The sequence below is a fragment of the Pelodiscus sinensis genome, chromosome 9 (assembly GCF_049634645.1).
Source record: "Pelodiscus sinensis isolate JC-2024 chromosome 9, ASM4963464v1, whole genome shotgun sequence".
Classification (NCBI taxonomy): Eukaryota; Metazoa; Chordata; order Testudines; family Trionychidae; genus Pelodiscus; species Pelodiscus sinensis.
The window spans coordinates 32,759,385-32,771,433 of NC_134719.1; the positions used below are offsets into that span (position 1 = coordinate 32,759,385).

The 12,049-nt window shown below is 40.7% G+C and overlaps 1 protein-coding gene across 1 annotated transcript in view; it reads left to right on the top strand.

Moving 5' to 3' along the window:
- The window catches only part of ZNF326 (zinc finger protein 326), a 27,385-nt gene extending 22,365 nt beyond the window's left edge, over positions 1-5,020 (top strand). Inside the window, exon 10 of the mRNA XM_075936453.1 lies at positions 4,270-5,020. Coding sequence (XP_075792568.1) covers positions 4,270-4,458 — 189 coding nt within the window. The 3' untranslated portion in view covers positions 4,459-5,020. The remainder of the gene's footprint in view (positions 1-4,269) is intronic.
- Positions 5,021-12,049: the final 7,029 nt, after the last annotated feature.

Genomic DNA, 12,049 nt, shown 5'->3' on the forward strand with positions numbered 1-12,049 from the left:
ATTGACTTTGTTGCCAATTGAACTTTGTTGAATTGCTTTCAGTTCTCTGATATTGTGCACAATGGAGAGCAGGGTCATTGAGAGCAGTTTGTACACTGGATGTGTGAAACTCGATTCACAAGTCCTATACCTTTAGGGAAATGACTTCAAACCCATCAGTATTTTTTCCCTGCAAGAATTTGGTTTACAGTTCTGTAACTGTACAAAATCCCACAGGTCTCAGGAATACCAGGTCCATCAATGACTGAACTGATTGCAAGTGTCACTGTGACTGAACTGATTGCAAGTATCACTACAAATAGTATGTACAGTTTGTCAGGACTCTCTGTTGACAAAGTCCATCATGGGACATTATTAGCTGTAGAACAGGCCTGTAAAAGTCCACAGATGACTTTTTCTGAATTCCTCATTGCTAGGGATTGATCTGCTCCCAGTCCCACACCTGGGGGTATTCTTAGCTCTTCCAGCTCTGGGGGGTGCCTCTCCTGTAACCAGTTCCTATAATATTCAGACACTCTCACTGTGTCTGATGCCTGGGATAGCCTCACAAAATTGCTTCAACTGCCACAGCTAATTGACTAGTCTGTTTAGTCGCTTACATCCCTACATAGCTTATTTTACTTAAGAGCCTTTGGCGAGGGACCTTGTCAAATTCTTTCTGGAAAACAAAGTATATTATAACCACTGGATTCCCCTTGCTGACCTCCTCAAAGAACTCTAGTAAGGCATGATTTCCCTTTACAGAAACCATATTGACTTCCCCCAACAAATTATGTTCATCTATATGTCTGATAATTTTATTCTTTAGTATAGTTTCAACTAATTTGCTCGGTACTGATGTTATACTTACCAGTCTGTAATTGCTGGCTTCTTGCCTTGACTTTGTCTGACCCCTCCCACAGATACTCCCCAGAGGCAGCAGCTGCCAGCTCACCCTTTGACTCAGGGCCAGAGAGATTGGGACATGGAGACAGACAGTTGGGGCTGGGAGATACAAGGGAGGCTGGTAGCAAAAATAAATCATAATCGACAGATGTTCTAAGTTCCTTGGGGGCAGGGACCCTGCTGCCTCTGTGTCCTGTCCAGTGCCAGTTTTGCTTTGAAACTTAATCCCTAAAATGTGTTGAGCTGGCCCTCAAATGTTAATGGAAACAACAATGTAAACACATGTCCCCTTCCCTGCCTGCTTCTCCTACTAGTTCTTCTTCTGAGGTTTGATTGCTTTGGGGTTAGCACCACTATTTATTACTGTAGCAGTGCAGCACAGATCTTTAAGAAAGACAGCTTTATGTTCAAACTTTGCAGGTGTGTGTGTGTAAGGCGGGGTGTGGAGGGGGTGGTGATGATGTCTTTTTACCCTATCTGAAACTGATGGCATAATACAGTACATTGGCACTTAGCGTCAGCCATACCATAATAATAAGGATGCTTGGGTGAAAGTTCTGATTTAACAGCTCTTTTATTCTTTCCGACTGGGGAAAGGTTGTTTTAGTATTCTTTCTTCCATTGTTAGTAACTGGTAGATGCAATGGTGGCACACATCCGAACAAGCACACATGATCTCAGTATTAGTGCACAAGACAAAACGCATTCCGTGCATGAATGGAAAATCTTAGAGAGAACACTGGTCACAGCCACTTCCTTCACCCAAATTCTTCCAAGATTCCACATCCTCTTTTGCACCATAATCCCATACCCCAAGCTCCCTTCTGCACCTACCTCCATCCCAGACCTTGCACCCTCATCATTAATATCATGGAAGAGTGCGACCCTTGACCACTTAACGAATTCTTGGAGTTGCTCCCATCAAAAAGTATTGCACACTCCTGCCTTATGTGCATGTGTCTGCATTGTGAACTGTGTGGGCAAATGTATCTTGAACTGCAGTTTTCGTAAGGTTAAGTAACCTTGGTTTTCAGGCTGTGTGAGAGTATCTGTCTCAAAAGATAGCATAAATCCAGATTGCTGTTGCTTTTTTAACTTTAGAAATATTGAGATTATCAAGTTCCATTCTGGCCTGGTATTATGGTCCTCCTAAGTTAAAACAACAAGGAGTCTGGTGGCACTTTAAACACTAACAAATTTGTTTAACAACCCCAGTCTCCTTGTTTTTGCTGAAACAGACTAACATGGCTATGCTTCTGAAATCCTTCTTAAGTTGATGCTGAACGATGCACTGTGATGCTTGGAAAACATCTTAAAAATAAACTCCAAACTTATATGGCTTTCTTTATACAGCATAAGTAAAAAAGAGGAGCCTAATATTTTTTTCCTTTTCAGATCATCTTTAAGGAATACTCTTGGAAAATTAGTTTCGCTTTAATTAGTAGCTTGTGTGAAACAGTTGTCTACATTCCATTGTTTTTGCTGCTTATTGTTAAAGGAGTACAGCAAAAACAAAAATGTATTGAATGTCCCTACTAAACAGGGAAAGCATTGAGGAGAAAATTTATGTTTTGTCTAATCCAATGGTCTCCAGCCTTTTTAACCACAAGATCACCTTTTCAGTTTAAGTGCAATGTAAGATCTACCTCAAACCCAGACACTCTTTTCCCGCCTCCTTTGTGCTCCTTCTCCAAGGAGGACCCTGCTCACTCCGTCCTCCCTTCCTCTCTCCCTTTCATCAGGCAGGGGCAGAGGGTTGGGGCACAGGCTCTGGTTTTGGGCTAAGGGATTTGGAGTGTGAAGGGGGCTCTGAGTTGAGCGTGGGGTAGGGAGTTGGGGTGCAGGTGGGGGTTCAGGGTACTGGCTCTGTAAGGAAGTTTGGGTCCAGGGGGCTCAGGGCTAGGGCAGGGGCTTGAGGTGCAGGAAGGGTTTCAAGTCTGGAGCATGGGTTTGGAGCTGATTTGAGATGGACACTGCTTACCTCAGGTGGCTCCTAAGTGGTGGTGCAGGCGCTCTGTACCACTTTCAAAAGCAGCCAGCAAACTCCTTCCATTCCAGGCCCTGTTGTGAGCCCCCTTCCCTGCCCTCAACCTTCCCCCCCTTTCTGTGGAGATAGGATAAATGGTGGAAGAGGGGCAGGAGGATCCTGGGGGAGAGGCACAGCTCCAAGGCAAAGGGCAGGAGATGCACAGCAGTGGGGGGAGTGGCAGCTGAAGTGCTGCGCTTGATATCCTGTTGGCCAAACCAGTCAGAATCACCCTCAGAGGCTCCAAGATCTACCAGTACATCCCCATCTACTGGTTGGTGACTACTGGAATGATTAACCTATTAAAAAAATAAACTTCTGTCTTTGAAATCTGCTTGCTGCTATTTGGTTTGCTAAGGATAATGAAGAGCATGAATTTCAGAGCAGTCAATTTCAGTGACCAGTTAAAAGGTTTATAATCCTGGGTTTAACTTGGTTTTAATTTTGCCTTTATGAAATAAAACTATTGTATTGAGAATGAATAGACTGACTTAGGCTTTGTCTACACTTAAAAGTGTGGCCATGCTACCAGCACTGGGAGAGAGGTCTCCCAGCACTCTGTGTAAACGTCTCCAGGAGGCGAGTGGCCTGCACTGTAGCTTGGTTCACGCTGGTGCTTTACAGCTCTGTAATTTACTGTGCTTGGGCGGGAAGGGGGTGTTCTCACACCACCAGCCAGAAAGCTACAGCACTGTAAAGTGCTAGTGTAGATTTAGCCTTCATGTGAATAAGAGAAGGCAGACAGAAACTAGTTTTTTCACATGCACCCTTTAATCCAGGAAGCAGAACTGCTGGAGCTACATGAAGAATTGGTTTTTGTTTGTTTGTTCGTGTGTGAAGTTTTAAGCATGTAGTTTTATCTATTGTGATGTTAATACTGAAGTGATACTGAGGTTTGATCTGCATCCGTAACACTTTGGTGCTAGAAATATAGCCGTGTTAGTCTGGGGTAGCTGAAGCAAAATGCAGGAGTGCTACATTGTCCTGCATTTTACTTTGGTGCTGACAGTCTGCAGCAGCTCAAACTGTTAAGTGCTAGTTCTCATTTCATTAGAGCCAAATATTGAGATCATGATTTTTAACACTTACAGATTTGTACTTCTGTAACTCATTTTATACTTGTGTGGTGTGTGTGAGTATAATATAAAAATTAGAAGTAGCCCATCGTGAACCTCTAAAATCCATGTTTTAATATTCATGTGTTGCCTCAGTAATAGTGTAACAAAGTCTGACATTATTTCAGCAGCTTTTCCTTTTACATGACCCGACGGTGCATGTTTTTGCTAAATAAAATCAAGGATTTATATCTGTTGTCTTAGATTTCAAAATGTTGGAACAATTTGATCTCTCTGTTTTAGGGTGAAAATCCTTTTGAAAATACTGGTCAATCTCAGGATCAGCAAGCAGAAGAAGAGGAGGAGGAGGAAGAAGAGGAGGAAGAAGCAGAAGAAAAGGCTGAGCCTGCTGAAGAGGAAGAGGAGGAGGAGGAAGAGGAAGAAACAGAAGAACAAACTGACTTCACCCTTGACCAAACTGAAGATAACTAAATGTGTGAAAAATGAAAAAAATTCAAGTTGAAAAACAGCTTTTTATTTCTGTTCTAAAGCAGCTAAATGTAAGAATTTGTAATAGTTTCGCAGATGAAAATTGTGTAACATCCCTACCCTGTGCATGCATTCCATTATGTGGAGTACTTGTTTATATAATTTCTATATGTTTCCCATTTATTTAAAATGATATCAAGACAATTTTAGTTTAGCTTTTATGGCAACCGAATTGTTAGAGCTGATTAAAACATTTTGTGTTGTATATTTTTAAGCTTCCTCTTTTTTGGTCTTGAAAATTGGATACGTTATTAGTGTTTGTTCTAACCACTTGAGGAAGGTAGTTTGAGGGTAAATAGTCAAAGTGCTGTAACATAACATATTACGCAGCTCATAATATTGACCCCATATGGCTACAGATGCATAAACTGAAAAATTGTGCTATAAGTGTGGCTGGTTTTGGACTGTATTGTACACTATATAGTAGTGTACATGTTATAAACATGCTTTGTAGCTTTTTGTGATAAAATGTACCAGTTTGTAGCAATAAAATGTTTTAGAAACATTGGTGTTCTTATTTTCTGTAAATAAATAGTAGGAAAAATTGATGTTTTTCAGTGTTCTGGGAAATGTTTAAAACAATTCAAGCATAAACCCAGTTTGCAAACTTATTTCATTTGCAGTTCAGTGATTAACATAGCAATTGTGTGCACATTCTGAATACAATTCTATCCAGCAGGAGTGTGACTATACCTTGTGCTAGCCTGCTGTGTCTTTGTGGACCCTTGTGACATGCTTTAACAGTTAATATACTTTGATCTAATCCTCTTGAACCAAATTATCCAAGCATATTAACAAACTGTTAATATGTAGCAGTTTCACTGCCATATTTATATGATGGAGAGGGTTGTGAATATAGGTACAAGGGCACGGAAGAGGGAGGAAACTAGTTATGGTGGAAACTAAGATAATTTATATGATACAGACTGGGTTGGAGTTTCTAGCCCACTGATACAGCCTGTAGTGAAAAGGTGAGCAGGTGTTGGTTTAAAGATAATTTTACTATTATTTTGCCAAATAAGGAAAGTGGTGGTTGAGACCAAAAAAAAAAAATGGAAGATTTGGTCATTAACAAAGTCCCCGAATACATATATTTCGGAGATTGTCTGACCTGCTGTTGGCCCAAGTATCTTCTGTCAAGTAGAGTTGGCTGTTTGAATTCAGGGAAAATAAAGGCAGGTGGGCATGACCGTAATTGTTGTACCAATATAAATGCAAGCCTACTTTTTCAGATCTGGACTTGCTCAAATGTGTCCCATTTTGTGGAAGTTCTGAAATAGGATTAAAACGGGCTGTTATACTGGGAGATTGTTCATCCCATTGCACTTCAAAGCCTTGGATGGGCTGGCAGAGTTCCTTTCTGGGGTGATCATTGCAGAGACTGATTGTTCTGGCCAACTTGAATGTCTGAATGAACAGCCCCTTAGATTAACTCATGATCTCTTGGCTTTCATGGCAATCATAAGACAAGTGCTAAATACTGAAGTGGGGTTTCTGACTATCTAGGTACATACATATGTATCCCCATTACTGTGGGTTGAGTGTTTCAAACAAATTAATTCATCCTCTCTTTGTCTATGAAGTAGAGAAGCGTGATGAGTTGGATCACAGAATTCCCCCCTGTCTGCCCCCCCCCCCGTGTGCTAATCAAGCTACTGATGCCCACCTTCCTGCCCTGTGGGTTCCTCATCACTCTATCCTGCTGGGCCAGAAGCTCTCGTTTCGCCAAACCAAGGCACTGAGTTGCTGGTAACCACCCACACCCCTGTAGAGCAACACAGACACTGAAACAACTCTGCTCTGGGAGGATTGAAGCCTTGACATCACCCAGGAAACTTTGAAAATGGTCGAAGTTAAGCAAAAGATACTAGCTAATTATAATACATTAAGAAATTCAAATCTTATCCTAAACAGTTCTTATCTCAGGCTACAGTTGATCTTTTTCTGACCTAGGCCCAATAGTTTTGTTTTCCCCCTTTCGCTACAGTTCTTTGTTTTCAGGTCTCTTCATGTGTATCCTCTTACGGTAGGAAGGCAATTTCAAAAGCCAGCTGAAGTTAAAGACCTGGTTGCTTCCCATTCCTTAAATAGACTTTCCGCAAAGGCAGGAAGTCTTTCGTCAGTCTCTTCATCCACATGAAAAAGTACTAGATTCAAAATGGATTCCAGTACCAGGTAGGCATGGTCACACTTTGTAAGACTAATCACAGTTTGGGCTTACAGGACAAGTAAAACTATTTGGGGGTTGTTGGTTTGAGCACTGAGCCATTAAATACCTTAACTATCACTAATGGACCTCATTACCACATTTAGAATTAAAACAAATTCACTCTTTGTATTTCTAACTTCACATACAGATTTGTCGGATTACAACATTCAAAATACATTACACACCCCCTTTTGCATAAATTATCTTTACACATATTCATAAACTAATTTTCATAATAGAGGTGTGGGCATGACTGGAAGTATTCCCATTTATACAGGTGGGGAAATTGAGACAGACGTGCCAGGAATTCTGTTCTAGGTGACCTATGTGCTAGTCCACTGTCTCAGTCACAGGACTGTGCTTTTTCTCCCATTCTCAATAGATACAGTTGGACACATTCTGGAGCTGGGCTGGGGCTGGAATTGAAGGCATGTGGAAGTAAAAATCTTATTTTATAGTGGACCAGCCATTCACATACCTTTTCTACTGATGCCAAGGTACATCTTTTGCTTTGGAGGGCAAGTTTCATTCTTTTGCCCCCACACCACATAATTTGTTTTGCTTTTTAGCCAATAACCCCACTTCAGTGGGATCAAGCAATCAAAGATGTTGACCCATGGTAAAAGGCTTCAACAATCATCTTCACCAGCAGTGGTGGAAACTAACAAACTCTGGCAGCAGGTCTGTTTTCAGAGAGACCGGACTACAGTGCTTGCCTCAGTAAACAGGGAGAATGTTAACAAATGGTGCTTAAAAAGAACAGCAGCATCAGCCTCTTGGAAGTAAGAGGCTGACCTCTGGCAAAAAGGATACCTTGTAGAGATGACCACTACTGTCTGATGCACTGTAACAACCTACTTCCCATTGGCAAGGAGGCACAAAGGGAAGCAAGTTGCAGCAGAATTTATGACAGTTCTACTGAACAGAGAAAAAAGCATGTGCTGCTCAAAATAATCTACATAAATGGTCCTGTAAATGTGACAGCAGACTAGCTCAGCTGAAAGACATAACACCCAGAAAAGTGGTCATCAACTCACTTGGGTCTTCCAAGTGACAGTATCACAATGTGAAAATTTGTTGAGCAAGGCTTAGAAATTGTCATTTTACTGCATATTCTTTGTAAGTGACACAGCCTCAGTTCAGGTAGGTTTGCTCCAGTCTTTGCATGCTGCAGCTATTAGAAATCCAAGTGAACACCTTTATCAGAAAAGTCTCTTTTCCTGTCTAAGAGCAAGGGAAGGCAGAAACCAGGTCATAGGCAAGTCCCTCTGCTCTCTGTACAGAGCAGGGTTTAAATCTGCAAATGTCTGGGTTTTTTGGGGTTTTTTTTGTGACTAGTGTAGCAGACTTGAAATTCTGCAGCAGATTCATTTAAATAAAAATGGAAATTAGTCATGAATTAAATATGAAAACAAATGAATAATTTATATTATACATAGTGGTATAGTAGCCCCTATTTATTCTGATATTAAATTAATTTAAAAATTTTTGTTTTCAGTGTTCTATAGGCTCCGATTCTGACCAGGCATAACTGCATTGAGGTAGATGGAGGAAAAACAGGAAATCTTAAAAGCTGAGTTGGGGACAGTCTGCAGTCTGGATTATTATTATTATTATTATTATTATTATTGTAGGGGGTTGTAGGATAACCACGTTAGCTGAATGTTTCTTTTGAAACAATCAGGAATGAAATAGTTAATATTAATGTTTTAACTGTCATTAGGTTTGAGAACTAATGGAAATAATGGGCTTGCTCATGTCTCTTAGAGCATTTGCTTCAGACTGGCAGCAAACACAGTGTCAGTTTGCACTACTGTTTTTCAGGATTATCTTCACAACCCTGTAGATTGCAAACTTTTAAAAATAAAGTGGGTCCTGGACCACAATTCTCTGGCAATAGATAGATTCTCTAACAGAAAAGGATTTTTTTTTTGCTTGGTCATTGTTGGCCAGGGCCCTTAGAGGATGCCGATGGGTTCTTAAATTATATGAACTGTAACAAATTTCAGGCTTGAGTGCCTAAAATTCTAGGCATTCTTACCCACATGCATCATACGCAGTGGCATAAGGCACCTGAAAATTTGGTGTACCGCTGAATCTTAGGCTGTGTCTACATTGGCAAGATTTAGCGCAAAAGCAGTTGCAAAATCTTGCCGCCTGTCTACACTGGCCGCGCGTATTTGCGCAAGAACACACATTCTACTGTGTGAAATCAGTGCTTCTTGCGCAAATACTCTGATGCTCTTGCTCAGGGATAAGTCCCCTTGATGTTGATGTTTCCCTTTGATTTCTTTTTTAAAATTCATAGACATTGTGGTATATATGAAGATATTTAGGTTAATCAAGAGCGGAGAATGTTCTGAGGAAGTGAAGAGGCACCTAACAAACCTGGGGGATGGAGAATACAATGGCAGAAAAAATTCCATGTGGATAAATGCACGGTAATGTGTGTTAGAATGAATAATTTGAGCTACTCAAACACCTTCCTAGATTTAAAAAGATCTATGCATTGCCATAGGCAGATGAATGAGAACATCTGCTCAATTTGTAGTGACAGCCAATGAAATAAAGAATATTATGATGCAGTAAGCAATGGGTGAAATATTACACTGAAAATATGGTGCCATTATGTATATAACGATAGGTTCTCACATATTGTCCTCTAAATTCAGAGATTATCTAGTTTAACCTCCTGCATGACACAGGCTATAGAATTTCATTTAGTGAATCTGTATTCTATTCTTTCATTTAGTATATCCTGTATAACGCCTAATAGTAGCCCCATCTACGTTGTATTTGCCTAGTTTATTGATAAGAAGATCATGCAGGACTGTATGAAATGCCTTAAGTCTAGCTATACCACGTCCACCGCTCCTCCCTTAGAATGGTACTGGGTCCTGCCATGAGGGAAGGGCACTGGACTTGATGACCTCTCAAGGTCCCTTCCAGTTCCAGTGTTCTATAATTCCTGACTCATCCCTCAAGCTGTGTTGTGAAGTTTTTATGAAGTCCATTAAAATCTCTGGAAGGAAAGCACTACACATTTGCACATTAATGATTACAACAGCATTTACTATGGGGCAAATGTAGTCCTCTCTTGGGCTGTGGAGACCCCTTTGATTGTAGAAGTGGGATAATTCTACTTCCTAAAGAAACGGAGAAGAGGTTGAATAGCTTCCATAGTGCCCTGGTCTATGTTAGCTACCTGTGTGGTCGTGCACAGAGAGTGGGCCTGGGGAGGGAAGAGCTAGCGGTCTCATCACTGTGCAGTTCTTCTTTCCTTTTCCTCCAATGGCTTACTGAGGCTACTTGAGACATTGGGTTAGAGTAGCCTCCACAGCTGGTGAAAAGATTCCTTCCGGGCACCTGGTATCAAGAGTGTGGCACTTCTGAGCAGACTTCCACGCCTGTGCAGAGCCCCGTTGATTTCAGTGGGATCTGCATGAGAGTAAGGTTTGGTTGTGCTGGTCAGACTGCAACATGGGATCTCAGCTGATCTTATCTTGTGCAGCTGTTCATTAGGAACTATAGGCCTTCTCCATATTGCATCAGATTGGTGTAAAAAATTGTTGCCTTTCTGATTTTGAACTGTTAATGTAAGTTCAATCCCTCGATGTGCATATCCAGGTTTTTAGTAACACGTCTATAAATATTTTTGAATGAAGAACTTAATGCTGCCCATTAAATTTTAAGGCCTTATTATTGGGCTGTCCGTTTTGTATAAGCCAAGTTCAATGTTTGCATAATCTTTTGTGTGCAGCAGTTTTAATTAAACTACTTTCTAACATTCTTTTATTATTATTATTCTGAGTCTCAAAGCGGCACTAGAATGTGCTGCCATGGTTTGCAGCAGCCCGAATGCTAGAGGTCCCAACCCACCATGCACCAAAGGGTTAATGGGTTTCCATCACTAGGGATTTGAATTGCTTGTCAGTGCTGAGGTCACTGCCACTGTTAAATGACAGATGCCTTCCTTAAAATCCCTTGTATTTTTCCTTGTGATGTGAAGTTCAGTGACTGCAATAACAGGGTGTTGTTCTTTAATAACTGTTAAATTTATTCTTTAGAGATTTTACAAAAATGTCCTATTGCTTCTGGAGAGCTCCCTTGACACCAAACTCTGCATTTTCTTTTTGCATAATGCCTACAGAATTAGAGTCACTGTACTCCCTGCTGTATAGCTTCTGTATCCCTGGTTCAGCGCTGCTGAAATACTCGTAAATCTCCTTTCTTCTAGTGTCTTTGTGCAGCAGCTGGGGTATGACAATAAGGTCCCTGATCTATAATTCCAGACAGCCCCTGAGGGTGAACAGAGACCAATCCGGAGACTCTACGTCAGTTCAAGTGATGAAGCCTGGAGAACTCTGTATCCCCAAGAGGTAGCCATCTAATGCTTCCCATTTGTATTCTACGTGAAAGTCTTCTTGATGCTGGCTGGACTGTTGTTCACTCAGAATTGTCCAGTGTGCAAGGTATGAACTCCCAATAGAGACTGAATACATCTCAATAAAAGAATGCCTCAAGTCTGACATTGTAATTCTTACGTGAAAAGAAATTCACTAAATATAAACACCATTTAAGGCTGCTCCCTCTGTTCAAAATTTGTAGAATGATTAATGAAATCAGTATTTGCATTTAAATATGCCATTAGTAAATTCAAAGATAATATCTCAGACTCCTCTAATTGCAGGAATTTATTTTTATTTGAATTTGATTCAAAATACTAAATTGGCTGTTCACACTCACGGGGCTATTTTCAAAGTACTTATGTGAAATATCACCATGTAGCTCCTTATGGAATGTGGAAAGGATCAGAATTTGAAAAACTAGCTCTTACTGAATCACATTAGTTTGGATGTGTCTTGGGGAAATGTGATTATAGGTGTTTATTCACAGCACCCGAAAACATGCCAAAGTCTTCCAAGTGCAGATAGAAAAGCAAAGTTCCTGCCTCCTAAACCATGCAATCATTATATCCTTTAACTGTGTTAATTCTAGATGGGGTTGGGGGAGAAAAGGTGGTAGGGGAGGAGTGGTGGTGTGACTTTCATATCTGTATAATGTGCTTGAGTGTTTTGTGAATTTTAATTATAGCACATTTGAAATGGTTCATGGAAACAAATGGACAGATCTAGAGACTAGATATGCCAGAAGCTTGGAACAAGTGACAGGGGTGGGAGCGCTTGATGATGGCCTGTTCTGTTCATTTCTTCTGAGGCATCTGGCATTGACCACTGTTGGAAGACAGGATACTGGCCTAGATGGACTGACCCAGTATGGCTGTTCTTATGTTAGATTAACTTTTAGCTTTTCATAAATCTTACA